This window comes from Zootoca vivipara, chromosome 2, assembly GCF_965207765.1.
Source record: "Zootoca vivipara chromosome 2, rZooViv2.hap1.1, whole genome shotgun sequence".
In the NCBI taxonomy this organism is placed as follows: Eukaryota; Metazoa; Chordata; class Lepidosauria; order Squamata; family Lacertidae; genus Zootoca; species Zootoca vivipara.
Window position 1 is genome coordinate 116,123,189 of NC_142584.1, and position 21,533 is coordinate 116,144,721.

At 46.8% G+C, this 21,533-nt stretch overlaps 2 protein-coding genes across 3 annotated transcripts; one reads left to right on the forward strand and one right to left on the reverse strand.

Annotated features, from left to right (window-relative positions):
• Positions 1 to 1,243: 1,243 nt before the first annotated feature.
• Positions 1,244 to 11,360, reverse strand: LOC118081162 (E3 SUMO-protein ligase ZBED1-like). Its single transcript, XM_035107429.3, is given in 7 exon segments — positions 1,244 to 3,329; positions 5,874 to 6,343; positions 7,552 to 7,775; positions 8,834 to 8,926; positions 9,972 to 10,098; positions 10,503 to 10,571; positions 11,211 to 11,360. Coding segments are annotated over 6 exon segments (2,838 nt in total). The 5' UTR covers positions 10,512 to 10,571; positions 11,211 to 11,360; the 3' UTR covers positions 1,244 to 1,414.
• A 566-nt stretch (positions 11,361 to 11,926) lies between these two features.
• On the forward strand, positions 11,927 to 20,036 carry LOC132591336 (uncharacterized). Of its 2 annotated transcripts, none has more exons than XM_088663926.1 (4): positions 11,927 to 12,141; positions 13,491 to 14,469; positions 16,207 to 16,333; positions 18,701 to 20,036. In XM_088663926.1, the coding sequence occupies exons 2-4, from the start codon at positions 13,675 to 13,677 to the stop codon at positions 19,585 to 19,587; spliced, it is 1,809 nt and encodes a 602-aa protein (XP_088520052.1). In that variant the 5' UTR covers positions 11,927 to 12,141; positions 13,491 to 13,674; the 3' UTR covers positions 19,588 to 20,036. The 2 variants fall into 2 exon arrangements, with proteins under 2 accessions (XP_088520052.1, XP_060125579.1); XM_060269596.2 differs by having other exon boundaries at positions 11,929 to 12,141; positions 18,698 to 20,036.
• The last annotated feature ends 1,497 nt before the right edge of the window (positions 20,037 to 21,533 follow it).

The window sequence follows — 21,533 nt, forward strand, 5'->3', positions numbered from 1 at the left end:
ATAAAGGTAACTGTTTTTTTGGAAATGTGTATTCTGATGGTTTCCCAAACATTTTCAGTGACCCGCAAATGGCACCCCCCCCCATTTTTTAATGGGGGTGGGCGGTGTATACAAAGATCTTGGGGGTGGGGAACCGTGGCAGCTGCCCATCTAACCAGAGAAGCGGAAACGGAGCAATGGATTTAAACTACAAGAAAGAAGATTCCACCTAAACATTAGGAAGAACATCCTGACAGTAAGAGCTGTTCAGCAGTGGAATTTGCTGCCAAGGAGTGTGGTGGAGTCTCCTTCTTTGGAGGTCTTTAAGCAGAGGCTTGACAGGCATATGTCAAGAATGCTTTGATGGTGTTTCCTGCTTGGCAGGGGGTTGGACTGGATGGCCCTTGTGGTCTCTTCCAACTCTTATGATTCTATGATTCTAACCATTGTGGGAGATCAGAAGACATCCGATGCCAAATCTGGGGCCTCACACTAATGGAGAAGTTAACAAATGTGTGCCCTTTGCAATCCATGCTCAAGAGATTCATTTTATGTAATGTTGTTCTGCTTTGTTCCACATACAGCTTCTAAAGAAGCTGGTTATCCCCTCTTAGTGGCGCAGCAATAAAACTACTAGCACATTTGCAAAGCTAACCTGGGTCTGGTATGGTTTCAAGTTGGATGAGGAACTATGTGTTGAGTGTCCAGCATTGCAAGGGTTGGACTAGATGACCCAGAGAGCCCCTTCCAATTCTATGATTCTGTGAAATATACATGGCCTTCTATGGATGGGGTATCCTAGGTTAATCCCCCCCCCCAATACTATTTAGCATCATCTGTGATGAAAATTAAAAAGAAGGAATGTTAATGAACAACAAGTACGCATTGTTTTCAGAATCTGTGAGCTGGTTTCTGTTTTGCACCTCGCCCTTCATATTGTGTTTATTGTTCTTTTGTATATTTTGTATATATCTAAGTTGTTTTTAAAAAATTCACACAGGTGGAAAACTAAATTAATGTTTGGAGTGTGTGGACTGTCATATGACTGTAAGGTGAGAGAATGTTCTCTAAAACTTTAATTACAAAGCCAATTCAGTGTCACACTTTTAGATATTCAAATATAATTCACTATTGAGTCTTAGTTGAATGTGCATACATTCTACAACACCAGTTACTTGATTGTTAATTTACTTTTCTAAACTAGCGCAAAATTGAAAGAATGGAATGGATAATTTTTTACAGAACAAAGGATGGTCAGACAAAATTTATATTTTTCTTTACATTTCTTTTATAAACCAGGCCAATCCAGAAAGAATGGATAAAATTTCACAGAAAAAATAAAATAAAATAAACAAAATATACATTTTTTTGCAAGGGAAATTTGCATTTCTTTTATAAACCAGAAAGAATGGACATTTTACAGAGCAGAATAATATTATTGAATGAAATTTATATTTTTTGCAAGGAAAATTTGCATTTCTGCATTCTCTGGCAAAAGAGATGCCCTTTGTCTTTGAAGGACATTGCCAGCCGTGCTGAACACGCTTTCGGATGGCACACTTGTTCCTGGGATAGCCAAAAACCTCTTTGCAAGCACCTTCAACATCGGAAAGGAAGCCTCATTTGCCTTCCACCACATCAGAGGGCATTCATCGAAGCTCACTCTCGGCATAGCCATATATTCCTTTAGCTCTTTTTCTGCTTTCGGTGCATCGTCCGCCAGTGCCAGGCCCTCTTCTTCTGCCTCTAAACCAAAGATTTTTGCCAACGTCCTTTTTTTGGGTGGAGCAGGGCAAGTATTGGGCCCCGTAGAAGCAGCCCGCAGGCTTTCTTGCAAGTCCGTCATCTTCTTTACAGCCTCCTGCCTGACAGCCTCGGGAGCCTCCAAGAAACGCAGGCGAAACCTCGGGTCACACAATGAGGCCAGGCCTAAAGTGGTTGCGGTGGGCGCGCTATCGTACTTTTCCGACAGCGCACCCAAAATTTCACATTTCATGTCCTTCAACAGCACACTGTCTCCCTCCTCGGGCTGGAGGCTTTTCTTAATTTGCCTCTAAAGAGGCAGGACAGATGATGCCGTGACGTAACTGCTTCCGCTTAGAGTCGTGGTGAGGTCCTCTAACACGGCAGCTGCAGACACAAAGTCTTGGACAGCCGAGACGTCGTCCCCTTCCAACATCAAATGTCTTTTAGACGGATAAACCATAAGTACCTTGCACAGCGGGAGCTGGTTTTCGAGAAACCTTCGGCACAGTTTGAGCAGACTCCACCACCTTGTGGGACAAGCGCTTGGCAAGCCCACCTTGTCCATCTCGAGGATCTCCTGAGCTCTGGTGAGGTCCCGCCTCATTTTCCAGCTACGGCAAATACTGCTTTGTAGCCTTTTCAGCCTTCCGACTGCCCTTCTCAGCTGCGTCAGGTTTAGAGCTCGGTTCACCCCGCCGTTTATATTGTGAGCAAAGCAAGAAATGTGCTCTAAGCCCAGCTGCCGGGCCGCTTTGAGAATATTGGCGCTGTTAACTGTCGTGCTGCAAAATACGTTCTTCACGTCGATGCCCCACTCCGATAAGGTGTCTCTCAGCATTTCGCAAAGAACGGCTGCACTGGGCTCCTTCAAAAAATGTCTACAGGCCAAGCAAGCGTCGGTCAACTTCCACTCGTCCGAAATGAAATGTACCGTCACGGCCACAAACGGAGCGCCAACAACAGACGTCCAGCAATCAGTTGTGATGGCCAGTTCAGTCTTAGTTAGCCGGCACAGTTCTCTCTTCATTTTTACCACCGTGTCCTTGTACAGCTTTGGAACTCCTGCGGTGGCGAAGTATTTTCTACCGGGCAACGGATATTTCGGTTTCAGAGCGTTTACCATCTGGATAAATTTGGGGTGGTCCACTGTGTTGTAAGGCTCCAGGCACGTAGCCAGATACTCTGTGATTGCCTGAGTACAGGATCTCGAGCTCTTAGGATTGAGCGGCTGAGAATCCGACGCAGTGTTTTGCTGTTCCCGAGGACTTTCCGCAACAGTTACTACAGCACTCGCTGATGTCGTCGCAGCCGCCGGCCCAGCAGCATTTTTACAGGAAGGAACGGAAACGTCTCTGGACGAAGAAGGCAGCTCCCTAAATTTCAGAGGGTGTTTGAGCTGGAGGTGTTTGCCGAGGTTGGAGGTGTTTCCGCCTTTTGCGGATACCGAGTGCGAACATATTTTGCAAATCGCGACACCGTCGGACACCAGACGGCCACTCTCGTTGGCAGGCAATCCAAAATGCACCCAGAAAGGGCTCTTTGTTTTTCTCTTGTCTACCAAATGGTGGTATTCGGGACATTCCAGAGCACGGGGATGAGGCGGGCTGGAAACAAAGAGAGAGGGGACATTTTGAACAAAAATAAAACTCTAAAGCCAGTGCATTTAATTTTTACGAAAATGTACTCGATGATAGCATGCTTCAGCTACACCTTTGCAGATTTCAGGACAACATATTAATACCAGTATCAACATATGAATACTGATATATTGATGTTAATATACTGATATATTGATGTTAATATATTAATAATAATAATAATAATAATAATAATAATAATAATTTTTATTTATACCCCGCCCTTCCCAGTCGGGACCGGGCTCAGGGCGGCTAACAACAAATAATATCAACACAAATATAAAAGAAACAATTCAGTTAAAACAACAGAATAATACAATGTTAAAATTCAATTTTAAAATTAAAAATCTACGAATAAGATAAAACCATTATAAATAAAACCTTAGGGGAGGGTAACCGTGGGGTCAGACTGCGTCAGTCCGAAGGCCAAACGGAACAGCTGTTTTGCAGGCCCTATGAAAAGATGACAAATCCCGCAGGGCCCTAGTCTCATGAGACAGAGCGTTCCACCAGGTCGGGGCCAGTACTGAGAAGGCCCTGGTCCTGGTCGAGGCCAGCCTAGCCACCTTGTGACTCGGGATCTCCAATATGTTATTATTTGTGGACCGTAATGTCCTCTGTGGGTCATACCGGGAGAGGCGGTCCCGTAGGTACGAGGGTCCTAAGCCGCATAAGGCTTTAAAGGTCAAAACCAGCACCTTGAACCTGATCCTGTACTCCACCGGGAGCCAGTGCAGTTGGTAAAGCACTGGATGAATATGATCCCGCACCCGGGACCCCGTAAGGAGCCTCGCCGCGCGGCATTCTGCACCCGCTGGAGTTTCTGGGTCAGTTTCAAGGGCAGCCCCGCATAGAGCGAGTTACAATAATCAAGCCTAGAGGTGACCATCGCATGGATCACTGTGGCTAGATCAGGTTGAGAGAGATAGGGGACCAACTGCTTAATGCGGCGGAGATGGAAAAATGCCACCTTGGCTGTGGTTGCAACCTGTGCCTCCATGGAAAGGGAGGCATCCAAGGTTACCCCCAAGCTCTTGACAGAAGGGGCTGACACTAATTGGGCCCCAGCGAAAGATTAATGTAAATACACTGGTGTCAATATATTAACGTTAATATATTAATTTCTTAATATGTTAATTTGTTGTGTGAGAAATCAGGGGGGGCGAGAGGAGAATTGAGAAGAGTTCTAGGCTAGGGAGTGGGACAGTTGAACATGCTTCTAGTTTGTAAGATGACTGCCTCACCAGAGAAAGCTCCGTGGCTTATTTTATATTTTTCTTTAGTATTTTTTTACTTTTTAATGTTTTGCCTGAGGTATGTTGACTTTCAAATGCCTGAGTTTTGCTGCACTGCAATATGCCACTGCCACAATTTATTAGATTTAATTGGCTGGCCGGACCTTGTCTGTTTTAGCAGCTGCAAGCCTACATTTATAGTAGAAGTCACCCTCACACTGTTACACTTACATTTATTTGTTTATTTGTACGCCTTTAGCTGCTTACACTTGTGCTGCGTTTTGTATTTTAGTTTTAAAAGTGTGGCACTATTTTGGTTTTTTATTATTATTAATATTCCCCCCACCCCATGAATTAAAAAAATCCCCAGAGAAGGGACTGCACTGGGCGGTCTATAATTCAGGCTACACAAAGCTTCCACTCTTCTGACTAATGACTATTTACAATTTGCTTGCTGATATTTACAAAAGAGGTGGTGAATAGCAGACCCTCCAAGTGTCCCTATTTTCCCGGGATGTCCCTGATTTAAAGAAGCCGTCCCAGTTTCTGATTTTATCCTGGAATGTCCCGCTTTTCTTTAGGGTGTCTCTATTTTCATTGGAGAAATGTTGGAGGGTATGGTGCTATCCGACCCTCGAACAATCCGAAGGCAATCCTGTATAGGGAAGTTTTTTTTAAAAAAATGTCTAATGTTTTATTATACAGTCGCACCTTTGGTTCCCGAATGCTGCAAACCCGGAAGTGAGTGTTCCGGTATGCAGACGTTCTTTTGCAACCCGGACGTCCGGCGAGACTTCCAGTTGGCTGCAGGAGCTTCCTGCAACCAATCAGAAGCCGCGTCTTGGTTTCCGAACGTTTTGGAAGTCGAACAGACTTCTGGAACGGATTCTGTTTGGCTTCCGAGGTACGACTGTATATTGGAAGCTGCCCAGAGTGTCTGGGGCAACCCAGTAAGATGTGGGGGGTATAAATAGTAAAAATATGATGGAATTGGATGTCCCTATTTTCATCGGAGAAACGTTGGAGGATATGGAATGCCCAGAATTCTGTAACGTACAGACTGGCGGTATGAATGAAAAGGAGTGGGACTGGAGGGGGAAATGGGGAGAGTAACAAAGGGGCGGGGGGGGAGACACACTTGGAGGGAAAGAGAAGACACTCGAACGCCAGAGCTAGGTGGGTGCGTGGTGGTTGTTTTTTACTATGAAGCAACTTGAAGGCTAACAAGCATCTCAAGAGTGTATTTATGCAATTGATTATTTTTGAAAGTACATACCTGTTCTCCACTTCCTGGCTATGCTTCCTGGTGTGAGCGTCGCAGCCAATGTCCTTTGGCTCAGTGCCATTGTCTCTGCCCAACCCAGCCAGCTTAAGGCAGTTTTCCCTGTGCTTTGCAGATTCCTCGTGAACCTTTGTCTTTATGGAGATCTGTTTCATGTCTGCCACTCCAGTCCGTGCCCAGGTGACGGCGCCGCCAAACAGCAAGCAGGGAAAGCACAGAAACGCGTTTTTCGAGGCGCTCCCGCAAAGCCACTCCTTCCGGTCGTACCAGGCCCTGCTAAACCTCCGGGTGACCGGCTTGCCTTTCTCCAGCACGGTTTGCACAATGCACAGGTCAGGGCAGTCGGGACCGAGATCTTTAATACGGCACTGCTCAGCCAAACTGCGCTCAGGAAAGGGATCTCGCAGCAGGGCTTCCACGCTGTTCGCCTTCGTGCTGTTGCAGGAAGATCCTCTGCTACAGGTCTGAAAAACAATTTAGAGAGGAAAGAACGAATTATCGTACCAGACTGTCCCTTCTCAAGCTGATCACACTGCAAATTCAGGTACGTAGCCGTGTTGGTCTGATGCAGTCGTAATAATAATAATAATAATAATAATAATAATAATAATAATAATAATAATAAATGTCCAGAAACACCTTATAGACCAGGCATGTCCAAAGTCGTTTCAGGGGCCTAATTCGGCCCACCGGTCGGTTTAATCTAGCCCCTGTGGCAGTTTATTTCCTGGGGCAAAATCCTAAGAAAAGCTCAACGGCCCCCTTCGCTTCATCAAATCTGGCCTTCTTTGAAAAAAGTTTGGACACCACTGTTATAGACCAACTAAGTTTTTTATAATAATAATTTCTATTCATTTTATAGAAAAAGAAAATACAACCAAAGCTTTAGCTTTATAATTTCATTTAGCTTCAAACCACTCTGCAGGGAGTAAGGGTAGATTCGCAGATCTATAATTCCTGTCTTTTCCAAACAGAAAGCACTTCATAGCAAGGCATTCCTGATCAAACCAGGATTTAGATTTGTTGAAGTATAACAGATGCCGCGTTGCCTTTTTTGGGGGGTCAAATAGGGTTGAAAAAGTGAAATCAGATCCTGAAACAAGTTTATTCTAGTTTCAGGGCATGAGGAGTTTAAGAGGTTGTCTCTCCTAGTAAGGAATATATCTGGGCGTAACCTTCAAGATACTTCCTCGTCCAGTTCATCGGACCACCTGATGCGTGAGAACCTCAACTTCATATTGGTGGTCCTGGGGAATTCAAGTTTGTCAGTGCAAAATAGATCCTTTCTTGCATCGAGGAGGAGACAGAGCGGTAAGCGGTCGCTATCGACCCGCTCCTCCACTTTGCACTCAAGAGGTCTATTCAAAAGGTTGTATGACACCATAATATAGTCAATTATAGAGGCTCCTACATTTGATATGAACGTGAAAATACAAACAACACAAAAGTGAATGAAGCTTAAAGGATCAGAAAGTCTCCACACATCTCTTCAAGCGGCTTCTCTATGTGAATTCTTCAATGTGCAATAAAGGTTTGCGCTATAACCTTCCCAGTCCAAACATTAAAATAGTTTCTCCTCTCTCTGGATGCTTTCATGTACAATAAGAGCCAATTTATCAGGAAAGCTCCTCCTATCATATCAATGACACTTTTCAATCAACTTATAACTTACTTCCAGCTTGGGATGCTTGGCTCCTTTTGCTGACACTTTGGGCTGTATCGAACAAAGCTGTTCTGTTGGTGGACGGTTTTCTGCCTGCATAATGGAAGGTTCCTCCTCTCTCTTGACCTTGCAAATCGGTTCCGGGGCTTCCCCCAACTCTCCAAAGCAGATTTTCAGGGGACTCAAGGGGCAGTCAGAATCTACTTCACTTTTAATCTCTGGATCTTTACTTCCTGGAATCAAAAAGGAAGGAAGCGTGTGAAGAACTGAGTCTCTAAGGAGAAGGAACCAACCAAATTCACAGCTGTGGAGAAGATAGCAAAGACATCACCCATGCAAATATTCAGTGAGGAGGCAGATCCTGCCATACATTAAATAAACCGGGCTGATATTTACTAAGGTGTTGTTTTAACTTAGCTATTCAAGGGTGGAATATTGGTTAGCAGGAACTGTCGGGGATTGGTGGAACCAAAAATTCTGTGATTTTCTGCAAGAACAAACCAAACTTCCAGAAAGGAAGAGAGCTGAAGGTGGCAGAAGTCTACAAAAAACAAACACACTACAGTGGTACCTCGTTTTAAGCACACAATTGGTTCCGGAAGTCTGTACTTAAACTGAAGCATACTTAAACTGAAGCGAACTTTCCCATTGAAAGTAATGGAAAGTGGATTAATCCGTTCTAGACGGGTCCGCGGAGTACTTAAACTGAAGGTACTCAAACTGAAGCGTACTTAAACCGAGGCATTACTGTATTATCAGGGAACCAGTTCAAAAATCACCTGTCCAGGGAGGACCTTAACTCAGGTGTGAGGAACTATGTCCCTCCAGAAGTTGCTAAATTCCCAGCTCACATCATCCTTGATCATTTGGCCAGCTACGACTGGAGGGCCACAGGTTCTTCACTTATCCTTTCCTCCTTCCTCCCTGTCATTGTGAGAGCTGCTCATTTTCTTCTACTCCCTGGAGAACAAGAAGATTTGTTCTCCTGCCCCAAGAGTACAAGGTCTACAGAAGCGCCTCTGGGCAAGGGGTTTTGCCAAAATATTTTCGGAAGTCCACAAGATAACCATGGCAGCTGGTCCATTAGGGTGAAAGGGTCAATGTCCCATGAACCTCAGCCTGCCTGCCTTCTCCCTTACAAACAGCAAGGGAGTGGCTCTGCCCATCATTGGCTCTCACTTCACTCACCGCTGGGTCCCCCTCCATGCTGCCCTGCCAGTCTCAACGGGCACCAGACAACACTGCAGGAAACCTCCAATTCCCAGGCAAGGAGGAGCACATTCGCAATTACCTGCTGCTGAGCATCCTTCCATGCAGGGCAGTATAACCAGTTCTTCGAGCCAGCGGATGAGGTCTGGCCTGGGCATGAGAGGGTCTCCTCCTTCTTAGGGAGAAAGGAAAAGCAGGCCTAATTACAAACACATTTCCTTCTGAAACATCCCCATTTTCGTCTCCCACAACCTGTTCTTGGCAAGAGGAGGAGGTCTCTCTCTCCCCCCCCACCCCGTACTTGGGTGCCAACATGCCTATTGCCCAGTTCAGATTTTTGGGTAAGGGCCATTGCTCAGTGTGGGAGCACTGGCCCCACGAGCAGACGGTCCCAGGTTTAATCCCCGGCTGAACACTGAGCTAGATAAACCAGGCACCCCCAAACTCGGCCCGCCAGATGTTTTGGGACTACAACTCCCATCATCCCTAGCTAACAGGACCAGTGGTCAGGGATAATGGGAATTGTAGTCCCAAAACATCTGGAGGGCCAAGTTTGGGGGTGCCTGAGATAAACCAATGGTCTGACTCGACATAAGGCAGTATGGATATGAAGAGAACTCTACAGCATAGATCAGACACATCCAACTCTCAGCAGACTGCGATCTACCCATTGTCATTGTCCATTGTCATCTTTTTAGGGAAAATGTACCAGAGTTGTTGAGCTTTTTTTAGGGGGAGAGACCAGAGCTGTTGAGCTCTCTTTAGGGACGATGGACCAGAGAGGACATAATTCACCCGGAATGACAATACTGAATGATCCCTGCTGTTGAAATTTCAACACTATACAGTCGTACCTCAGCTCCCGAATGGCTTGGGAGTCCAACGTTCTGGCTCCCGAACGATTGAAAAACTTGGAAGCTGAACGTCCAATGTGGCTTCCATGGCTTCCGATTGGCTGCAGGAGCTTCCTGCAGCCAATCAGAAGCCGCACTTTGGTTGTCAAACATTTCGGAAGTTGGAAGGACTTCCGGAACAGATTCTGTTCGAACTCCAAAGTACGACTGTACCTGTTTGTATTTATATATTTAATGCTATTTTTAATGTAACATTTTGCATGGCAGGTGTGCTATTCACCAAAATAAATTGTGAGTCCAGCAATGAAGAGTGAGAAATCTCATCTCTTCAGTGTCTTACAAACCAAAGGGTAGAGAGGTCCTTACCCAGGGAGGTCACATTCCTATAATTGTCCAGCATGATTTCCTTGTACAGAGCCTTCTGCCATGGGTTGAGGAGTTCCCACTCCTCCTTCGTGAAATGCATGGCCACCTCCTCAAAGGACACCAGAGCCTGAAAATAATAATAATAATAATAATAATAATAATAATAATAATAATAATGCCCTGCCCATCTGGCTAAGTTTCCCCAGCCACTCTTCACTCCTCACAAATAATCCTAAGGAAATGGGTGTCAATCTGCCTGCTTCACCCACCATGCAAGTAAAGAAAATTTTGGAAATTTTGGAAATATTGTACAAGAGCCAAAGCTCGGGGCCTACTTAAAGGGAGCTTTGGATGTAGAAAAAGCAAAGATAGACCCCATAACAAAAGAGGAACCCAAACTTTTCATTCTAATGAATCCCAAAGCATCATACAGAATAAAGATAAAAATAACATAATAGAACATCCCAAACACAGCATAAATCATAAATAGAGTACTTGAGGCTCCCCAAGGGCAGCCCCTCCCTCACCTACCTGAGCCATTTCTTCTCTTTTCACAAAGAGGAGGCCGCCTGGAAGGGGTCACTGAGCTTCTTCCACAACCTGTGGGGACGGGTTGTGGGGTGCGAGAGAGACAAGTATGGTTGGAAGATCTTTGTCCTTTCCCACCTTTCCCCCCACCTTAGTTCCACCACAAAGCGGTAAGGTTAAAAACAAAATAAATTCCCAGTCGCCCACGAAGCTCATAGCCCGGTGGACCTTGCAAGGTGCCTGCTTGGAAAACTACAGTTCCCCCAGCCAGGGATCCTTGCAGAGAAGCCGGGCCCTTCGAAAATGTGTGTTATTTCATGGGTGTTTCAATGCACAGGCAGGATCTGCCCTAAGCCATGCAATATAGGGGGAACCACAAGATTCCCATTCCTGGTCTGGAGCAGTAGGAGGAGCTGAGCACACCTACTCCTGTGGAATTGATTGATTGATGACAGTAATAATGTTATTATTTGCACCATGGCCATCTGACTGCGTTGCCCAGAGACTACGTGGTTTCAAAAAAGAGAAGGGGGGGAGGAAATTGCTTGCATGGTGGTGGGAAGGATTTTCCCCAGCTGGGCTGGTGAGAAGGGGGCTGGGGCGGGGGGTTAAAAGGGGGGTCCCTTTCACCCCTTCCTCGCCCCCCTTCTGCCCGCCTGGAGGCCGCCCCGAGCTGCTGCAATCTCCCCACCTCACCCTCCTAAGACTCACCCTCAGCGCCTCCCCAACAACAATTCGGGAGGCTTGGGGGTTGATGGGGGGGAGGGAAGAGTCGCTTGGTGGGTCCAGGCACTTCCGGGTTCCCAACGGCAGCGGCTAAGGGTCGTCCATGTGCGGGGCAAGCGGGAGTGGAAATAGGCAGGAGTGGGAGTAGAAGGGAGGGGGGGCCTTAAATAAAGCAGGAGGGATTCGAAGGTTCTGTCTCCCCCCCCTCCCCACATCTGCTTTGAAATAATCCGGCCGAAAAAGGAATGCTGGATAATGGCTATATGAAGCCACATTGCGCATGCAACCAGCAAGGAAATGTCGCAGTGCATTTCCTACCCTCTGTTGGGGGAGTATCGTGGATGGAGAGCTTGTAAAATGAATGGAATTTATATTTTAAAATTGTACATATTTTTATATATGGAATTTATACTTTAAAAAAATTGTATGTATTTGGATATATATAAAATATTTTTTGTGTGTGTGTACATACGTATATGTACATTCGTATGTATAACTATACATATAAACCTATATATACCGGTAGTTTATATAAATGTAGATACTAATCAGGAAGGCTTATCATATGCCTCTGCAGTCGCTGCGCAACCTGTGGGAGAGGTAGACAAATCGCCTTGAATAGACACCTCTCCCGCTTTGACCTCAGCTGCTCCCTCCGTTCGCTGATTGAACCAGGAAGGAAAGCTCGCCGCTCGTCTTTCCCCTGCCTCTCTAGGAAGCGCGCGCCGCTCCCTTTAACCCGTAGAGAGCCAAGCGGCGGCGGGGGTTTGAAAGGCTGGATTCTTAGAGAGGCAGGAAATGGGGGAACAGGGGGATGTCAACAGTGGGAGCAACTTCCTGCCTTGCGTCCCCCCTCCCCATCAAATGTTTCTGCAAAAGCGGCTTTTGAATGCTGTTTGCCAGAAGCTGCAGGCAGGTCAGTGGCTGTTGCTAGAGTGCGTGAAAAGTGCATTTAAAAGTCGGTTTGCTGGTGGGGGGAGAGGAGGGGCCGGGTCTTTCTTGGGAGAGGGGGGCATGTTCAAAAGAATTATAGAATCCTAGAGTTGGAAGGGACCATGAGCCTCACCTAGTCCCATCCCACATCCCCTCCAACATTTCTTCTATTAAAATCATTCCATAATGATAATTTTACTATTTATACCCCACACATCTGACTGGGTTGCCCCAGCTACTCTGGACAGCTTCCAACATACATAGCAACATAATAAAACATTAAAACATTTTTTTTAAAAAAAATACTTCCCTATACAGGATCGCCTTCAGATGGCTCAGGGGTCGAATAGCTCCATACCCTCCAATGTTTCTCCAATGAAAATAGGAGTGTCCTAATAAAGAGTGGGCCATTCCGGGATCAAATCCAGAAACGGGGACGGATTCTCTAAATCAGGGATGTCCCTGGAAAATAGGGAGACTTGGAGGGTCTGCACCCCTTGCAATGCAAGAATATGCCATTGTCCCTTACAGGGATCAAACCTGCAACCTGCTGATGGAGAGGATACAGATTGCCATTATGCCACCCTGGCTCTCCAGTGAAATGTTGCCAGCCTTTCATTTTGTGTGCCCCAAAGAGAAAGCCATTCCTCAGAATCACTCAGTTCTGTGCACATCCTTCCTCAAGGCCATTTGTCTTCTTCTTAGGCGATTCCTCGTAGCCGAATAAGATTGTCTTTCACAGACCGAGTTTTAACAGTGAGTCCGTAAGTGGCTGTGGAGGCCAATTCTGGATCCACACGTCCTTCCACAGCGGGGGCATAGGTTTCCGGGTGGGAGTTGATCACGGTGAGGGTTTGCCAAGTGTGCCTTCCTCTTAGTATGTTTCTCCCTTTTGCCCTGAGTTCGAGTGTCTTCAAAGCCCATGACACCTTTGGTAAAGGCTGTTCTCCAACTGGAGTGCTCACAGGCCAGTGTTTCCCAGTTATCAGTGCTTATACAGTCGTACCTCGGAAGTTGAACGCCTTGCGACTCGAACGTTTTGGCTCCCGAACGCCGCAAACCCGGAAGTGAGTGTTCCGGTTTGCATACGTTCTTTGGAACCCAAACGTCCAATATGGGTTCCACCGCTTCCGATTGTCTGCAGGAGCTTCCTGCAGCCAATTGGAAGCCGCGCCTTGGTTTCCAAACATTTTGGAAGTCGAACGTACTTCCTGAACAGATCCCGTTCGACTTCCGAGGTACCACTGTACTAGATTTTTTTAAAAAAATTGCCTTGAGAGTGTCTTTAAATCTCTTTTGTTCTCTCACGGCTGTTTGCCTCTTTCCCTTCAGGGTGAGTGGTTTGTCGTCCACCCAGGAAGGCCACCTGCTTCTGAATGACCTTTCTGCAGGCCGGAGATGAGGCATCTCTGAAGGAGCCCTTTTGAGCCCCCTTTTGCGTCAAGACAGCAGCTCTGGTTTCCAGCGGGGTTGCGGGACGGGGGCAAGAGGCTTCGGGCTAAGCCTGGGAGGCGGGATGGCGGTGGAGCAAGTGGACAGCTCCCCTACCCTGACTCTCCAGCTGCAGGCCATTCCGGATGAAAGCAGGGACCCAGAGATGAAGATGGAGCCAGAGGAGCTTCTGGGCCTCAAAGAGGCAACAGGGGCAGGAGACAGCTCACCAGACTCTCAGCCAGCGGCCATCGGGGTCCCCAAACGCTGGGAAGAGCTGCAGCGCATTAAGCAGGAGCCAGATGAGGGCCTGTCGTCGCTCCGCTGGGAAGCCCAGTGGCAGGAATTCCTGAAGGCAGTGCAGACCCCTCACACTGGCGAGGGCGACCCACAGCTGCCAGAAGCCGTGCCGTGGGGTGAAGACAAGAACACCCTGTCCCACCGTGAGAGGGCAGAGGCCGTCAGCCAGGGGACTCAAGAACAGAGCCAGGATGGGGTCCTTCCTTTAAACAGAGCAGCCCAGCAAGCTGATGGGAGGGCGGGTGCCACTGGCGATATCGGACAAGCGATAAAGATGGAGGACTCTGCCAGCTCAGAGGCCCATCGCCAGCTCTTCAGGAAGCAATGCTACCATGACGCCCAGGGCCCTCGCAAGGTCTACGGCCTCCTGAGGGAGCTTTGCCATCAGTGGCTGAGGCCAGAGAAGCACACCAAGGAGCAGATCCTGGACCTGGTGATCCTGGAGCAGTTCCTGGCTGTCCTGCCCTCGGAAATGGGGAGCTGGGTGAAGGAACGAGGCTCAGAGAGCTGCGTCCAGGCCGTGGCCCTGGCAGAGGAATTCCTCCTGAGGCACCAGGAGGCGGAGAAAGCGGGAGGGCAGGTGAGAGTACCGCATCCTGGGATTTCCCCCCCCCCAAAAAAGGCGGTTGTGGCGCAAATGTCTGAGTGTCACACCTTAAAAAGGGTGGAGACCAAGGGTGGGGAGCCCCAGGCACAGGGGCCAAATGCAGGCCTCTCTCTGGCCCTCAGGACCCTTCTCAGGCCATGCCCTTTGTTGTCCATCAGTTCTTCCGGATGCTTAGCCGGAATCTCCTTTCTTGTAACTTGGAGCCATGTGTTCGAGTCCTACCTTCCAGAGCAGGAGAACACAAGCTCGCTCCATCTTCCATGTGACAACCTTTATTAGAAGATAGCTATCCTAATTCTCCTCTTTTCCTTTTTGTTTTGTTTTTTAGAGAAAAAAATCATTTGATTTTAGAAATTATAAACTTAAAATCAATTATATTTAAAAAATCCATGTAAAGAGATTACTCTGAATCTCAGGACTTCCCCCCCCCCCATCCCCTCCATGGGTCCTAATATCAATATTTACAACTGCATATTAGTCCGTTATCCACATTTTTTATCCATCCATGAGATTGCCTTAGCTCATATTGCATTGCAGGGGGTTGGACTAGATGAGCTTTGAGGTTTCTTCCAACTCTATGATACTATGATTATATATATTATATATATATGCACACTCAAGGAGGAGGAGAGAGAAAGAGATAGAATGGGGGAAATGGATAATAGCTGTATACAGCTGTATACAGGCCAATCACTGCTGAAAATAGGCTGCTTTGTGATTTGAACCTTTGGTGTGTGTGTGTGTGTGTGTGTAATTTTTATTTGATTTTAAAAAGTATACACATACAGCAAAAAATAATTCCAAATCCAAATATCGAGATGACTCTGAATCTCCTGACTTTCCCCCATCCCTTCCATGGGTCCTGATGGTATTATTTACAACTGATTATCAATACCAGTACTTATCCAATTTTTAAAATCCTTCTAAGTTATCCATACTTTGCATTACTTTACAAGCGTGGTTAAAATCCTGCTAATGTTTTAACCTGCGTACAGTGCTCTTGTAAATAAGTTATAAACTTTTCCAATTCCTTATTAAAGTTTTTGTCTTCTTGATTTCTGAGCTTCCCAGTTAATATTGCCATTTTGGCATAGTCCATCAACTTGGTTTGCCATTCTTCTCTGGTTGGGGTAGTTTCCTCCTTCCATCTCTGAGCTAATAGCATCTGTTGTCACATACATAAAAAGTCTTTTTCTGGTTCTTTGGTATCTCAGTACCTATAATTCCTAATAAAAAAAGCTTCTGGTTTTTTGACAAACATTATTTTAAACATTTTTTTCATTGCATTATATATCACCTCCCAGAAAGTTATTGTTACCCTACACGTCCACCACATATGGTAAAAGGTACTTTCTTTTTCTTTACATTTCCAGAAGGTATTTGTACTTGTTTTATACAGTAATTCTCTTCTTTTCCTTGTCCTCTGCTGCCCCAGGGGACATCCACACAACAGCTAAAGCACGTAAATAGCCTTGATTCCCCCCGCAAAGAATCCTGGGAACTGTAGTTTGTTCCGGATGCTGAGAGTGCAGGCGGTTCTCATATACTTACGAGGCCAGAAATGGATCACCGGACATTGCTGCGATGGTCCCACCCCCATCCTTCAGACTTAGATCTTATCTCTGGTCTGATCCCGTTCCTCACCGCTGCTGTCGTTCTGTGAAACAGGAGCACTTTGTTTCTTGACTAAAACCTTGACGGGTATTTCAGGTGCCAGGGTCGTTCCAAGAGGCTGCTGTGACCTTCGCTGCAAATGTGGAGGCATTGCCGGAAACCGCCCAGAGACAGCTCGACGGGGAGTTCAAGCGGGAAAATGAGGGGGTCTCCAGCGTGCTGGGTAAGGGCTCAACCCCCCCCCCATGAATTACTGTGTCGTTTCAATTAGGTATAATGCCCTGTCACAGGGAATCACCAACTTGGGCGCTCGGCCCCTTCTGTGACGCCCATGAAAGGTCTCAGCAGAGAAACCCCTCAAAAATCCACAACAGATTGTGTCCTTTTCCTGTTCAGTTCCTATTTGCATTGACTTAGCCATTCCTACATTGAAAATAGGAGAGCTGCTTATTTCCTTGACATCTGATGGGAGGGCGTTCCACAGGGCAGGCACCACTACTGAGAAGGCCCTCTGTCTGGAATAGTATGTATTCCAGCACAGAGGGCCTCCTGGCAGTTCCCTCCCTGCAAGAAGTGAGGTTACAGGGAACCAGGCAGAGGGCCTTCTCGGTAGTGGCACCCGCCCTGTGGAACGCCCTCCCATCAGATGTCAAGGAAATAAACAACTGTCTGACTTTTAGAAGACACCTGAAGGCAAGGGAAGCTTTTAATATGTCACGAATGCTTTGATGGTGTTTCCTGCTTGGCAGGGGGTTGGACTGGATGGCCCTTGTGGTCTCTTCCAACTCTATGGTTCTGTGATTCTATGATTCTAATGTTTGATGATTTATCGTGTTTTTAATATTCTGTTGGGAGCCGCCCAGAGTGGTGTAAGTAATGAAAAATTACCATTATTATTATTATTATTATTATTATTATTATTATTATTTACAAAGAATCAGCAAACTGTATACAACGAACTCTGCAGATGTCGCAGGCTTTTCAACAAGATAGCGAATGCTCAGCTGAAATTTACGACTTTCCAAAATATGTAATAATAATAATAATTTATTATTTATACCCCGCCCATCTGGCTGGGTTTCCCCAGCCACTCTGGGCGGCTTCCAACCGAATATTAAAACAGTACAGCATTAAACATTAAAAACTTCCCTAAACAGGGCCGTCTTCAGTTGTCTTCTAAAAGTAAAATAGTTACTTATTGCCTTGACATCTGCTGGGAGGGCGTTCCACAGGGCGGGTGCCACTACCGAGAAAGCCCTCTGTCTGGTTCCCTGTAACCTCACTTCTCGCAATGACGGAACCGCCAGAAGGCCCTCGGTGCTGGATCTCAGTGTCCGGGCTGAATGTAGTAGAAAAGCTGCCTTGTCTCTTTGACCAAAGCGGAATCAGTTGCTAATAGTTTATAGAATCATTGGGTTGGAGATGGCTTTTTGGCTCCACGAAGCTGATCCTTGACAGGATCAGCCTTGAAGGTGAAATTTTAACAGGTGGGCGGGGACACCCCCTGTCAATCACCTGGTGTCTCAATAACATCAGGTGGAAGGTGCCGCTAAAACAAAGCGTTTTCCCTCCCTCCTTCATTTTAAGCGGGGCGTTCTGATGCAGACACCGTCCTGTTTCACACCTGGTCTAACCGCAGAGTCAGGGTGATTAGAACATGATTTGCAAATGAGAGGTTGTCTCTAAAGTTTAGCTTGTTGCATCCCTGACTCATGGGATCATAGAACTGTAGCAACTTAAATGGATTTCAAGGTTCATTTGGTCCAAACCCCTGCAATGCAGGAATCTCAGCTAAAGCATCCAGGACAGATGGCCTTCTAAAAACCTCCAATGAGGCAGGTTGATATAATAGGGTTAGTTGCTCCAGTTCATTCCTAACAGTGACCTATGTGACGGTCACCTCCAGGCTCGACTACTGTAATTCGCTCTATGCGGGGCTGCCCTTGAAGCTGTCCCAGAAACTCCAGCGGGTGCAGAATGCTGCAACGAGGCTCCTCACGGGTTCCCTGCCATGGGAATATATTCACCTAGTGCTTTTCCAGCTGCACTGGCTCTCAGTGGAGTACAGGGTCAGATTTAAGGTGCTGATTTTGACCTTTAAAGTCTGTTACGGCCTAGGACCCTCATACTTATGGGACTGTCTCTCCCGGCATGCCCCACGGAGGACCTTAAGGTCCATAAATAGTAACACCTTAGAGGTCCTGGGCCCGAAGGAAATCAGATTAGCCTCAACTAGAACCAGGGCCTTCTCAGCACTGGCCCCGATCTGGTGGAACACTCTGTCTCCCGAGACCAGGGCCCTGCGGGACCTGATTTCTTTCTGCAGGGCCTGTAAGACAGAGTTGTTCTGCCTGGCATTTGGCCTGGAGCCAACCTGATCCCCCTGCCCCCCATTCCCCCCCTTTCCCTTCCATATGAGGCTGCATTTTAATTTTAATGTATTTAATCTTGTTCTTAAGTTGTATTTTAATCAGTTGTTTTATATCTAGTGTTAGCCGCCCTGAGCCTGGCCTTGGCTGGGGAGGGCGGGGTATAAATAAAATTTATTATTATCATTATTACTAACAATCTCCTTTCGTTATTTCAGCAGGTGATAGGGACCAGTGTGCTACTGGTGGAGAACTATTCTGGGTCCCACAAGGAAGAGGAGTGGGTCAGGAGCTGGAGGAAAAAGATGGGAGCCAAGGGAAGTCAGAGAAGCTTCGGAGCCATGAAATGGAGATGTGGAGGGACAAATTTCTCCCTTGCCTGGATGACAACGCCTGCAAAATGTCAGCCCAGCAGGGCACCCTCAAAAGGAAGAAGCGCATCAGAAGCACGGTGAGCGAGAAGCTTTTCCGAGATGAATCGAACCTTCGTGGAATCCACACAGGAGAGAAGCCGCACGACTGCTCGGTCTGCGGGAAGATATTCCGCAGGCGCTCGGACCTCAACAGCCACCAGCGCACCCACACGGGAGAGAAGCCCTACGTTTGCCTGAACTGCGGGAAGAGGTTCAGTCGGAGCACAAACCTTATCTCACACAAGAGAATCCACACGGGGGAGAAGCCCTATAAATGCTCGGACTGCGGGAAAAACTTCTGCCACAAATCCGGCCTGATAAGGCACCGGAGGACCCACACGGGAGAGAAGCCGTACGCCTGTCCCGAGTGCGGGAAGAGCTTCAGCCAGAGGCAACATCTTATCACGCACCAGCGGAACCACACGGGCGAGAAACCCTTTACCTGCTCCGAGTGCGGGAAGAGCTTCAACCAGAGCCAGCACCTTACCACGCACCAGAGAAACCACACCGGGGAGAAGCCCTTCGAATGCTCCCAGTGTAGCAAGCGCTTTTGCGACAAGTCCACCCTTTTTAGACACCAGAGAAGCCACATTGGGAAGAAACCCTTCAAATGTTCCAAGTGCGAAGAGAGCTTCTACCGGAGCAAGCATCTTATCAGACACCAGAGAATCCATCTTGAACCTTCAACGGTCTAATTTCATGGGTTTTTTTTCCCTCCTAAGTTAATGTATATAAACAGTGTTTGTTCCTTGCTTTTTGCTGTCTGCAAATCATGTTTCAAAGGGATTTGGGATACTTACTGCCTTCAGACAGATGGGTGGGGTACAAATAAAAAAAATGATCATCATCATCATCATCATCATCACTCAGTAGCCCTCTCCTCAATGAATTTGTCTTTTTTTTAATCAGTGGCCGTTGGTGCTTCCTGTGGCAGTGAGTTCCACAGTTTAAATGTGAAATAATTTTCTTTTGTCCAGCGTTCGGCTTCATTGGATGTCTGGTGTTATGGGAGCGCGAGAAGCACCTTATCAGTGTTCCCCATGGCTTGCATTTCTTTCTCTGTGCCGCGCATAGGTTCTCTCTCCTCAAAATAAAATAAATGTAACAAGCAGCCCATAAGACGGACTGTGCATAATTTTATAAAGTTCTGTCTCGTTGCCTCTTTCTCGCATTTCCCTCTAAACCAAAAAAATCCCCAAATGTTGAAACTTCCCCACACGGGGGAGACGCTCCGACTTTGGCGGGTGTTTTCTGAGCCTCTTCCCAACTCTACGATATCCGTTTGAGAGGGTTGGGAAGGCATGGGCAGAGCAGTGTTGTTAGCAGAAATATGAATAATTCCGCACTTAGTCCTGTTACAATTTCTCTCTCTGTTGGAAGCTGCCTTATGCCAGGTCAAATTATCCGGCTGTCTAGCCCAGCAGTGCTTAGTGTCAGGAAATCTTCTGGATCTCGTACAGAAAAAGGTCTTTCCCCTCCTCTTGCTCCCTGGTCTTTTTAAATGGGGATTGAACCCGAGACCTTGTGAGGCAGATGTTCTGCCACCAAGCTACAAAATCTGCAATATTTGAATCATAGCTGCCAAGTACCCCGCAGAGAAATCTGGGATAGGCAGCCGCGCAACACTGGAAGTTGCGTAGACGCAACTTCCGGTGTCACTTTGCCCATCTATGGGCACCGAAAATGGTCGGCGTTGGCGCCGGAAGTCGCGTCTACGCATGTCCGGAAGTGCGTAGATGCAACTTCCGGTGTCGCCACCGGACATTTTCGGTGCCCATAGATGGGCAAAGCGACACCGGAAGTTGCGTCTACGCACTTCCGGACATGTGTAGACGCAACTTCCGGCGCCAGCCATTTTCTGGTGCCCATAGATGGGCAAAGTGGCACCAGAAAAATGGCCACCGACAGGAACCAAAATAAGGGAAATTAACGGGAGAGGAGCTGGAACGGGAGACCTCCGGGAAATGGTAAGGAAAGACGGGGGTTTCCCGGGAAATCCGGGTACTTGGCAGCTATGATTTGAATATCCCGATATCCACCCTCCCACTGTCTGCCCCCCACCCTAAAATCCCCATTTGGAAACACTCTATAGGCTGCATTTCCCACTTGATTCCTAACATCTTTTGTTCAGATGTGAAACCTAGCCAGATGGGCTGGATATAAATAATTAATATTATTATTAATAATAATAATTCCTGAACCAACACAATTAACCTTCCTCCCCTGTCCAGCCACCTCCAGGATGAACTTGAATCTTCGTTTTTTCATACCAGTTTCTATTAAGTGGTTTCAGCATAAAACGATGAAAGTCAAACTATTCAAAAGAACTAGGAAAGAAGGAAGAATAAGGAAAAGAAGAGAAGACGAAAAAGAAGTGGGGGGGGGATCCACAAGTACTCTATCCTAATTTTATTTTAACCCTTGAGGGATGACAACCAAGATGATCAAAGGTCTGGAATCTAAACCTTATGAGGAACGGTTGAAAGATCTGGGTAAGTTTAGCCTGGAAAAGAGGAGACCAAGAAGAGGCAAGATAGCCAATTTCAAATTTTGAAAAATAAATTTAAAAAACGAGGCAGAGGGCCTTCTCGGTAGTGGCGCCCTCCCTGTGGAAAGCCGCTCCCTTAAAATCGGGTTACAG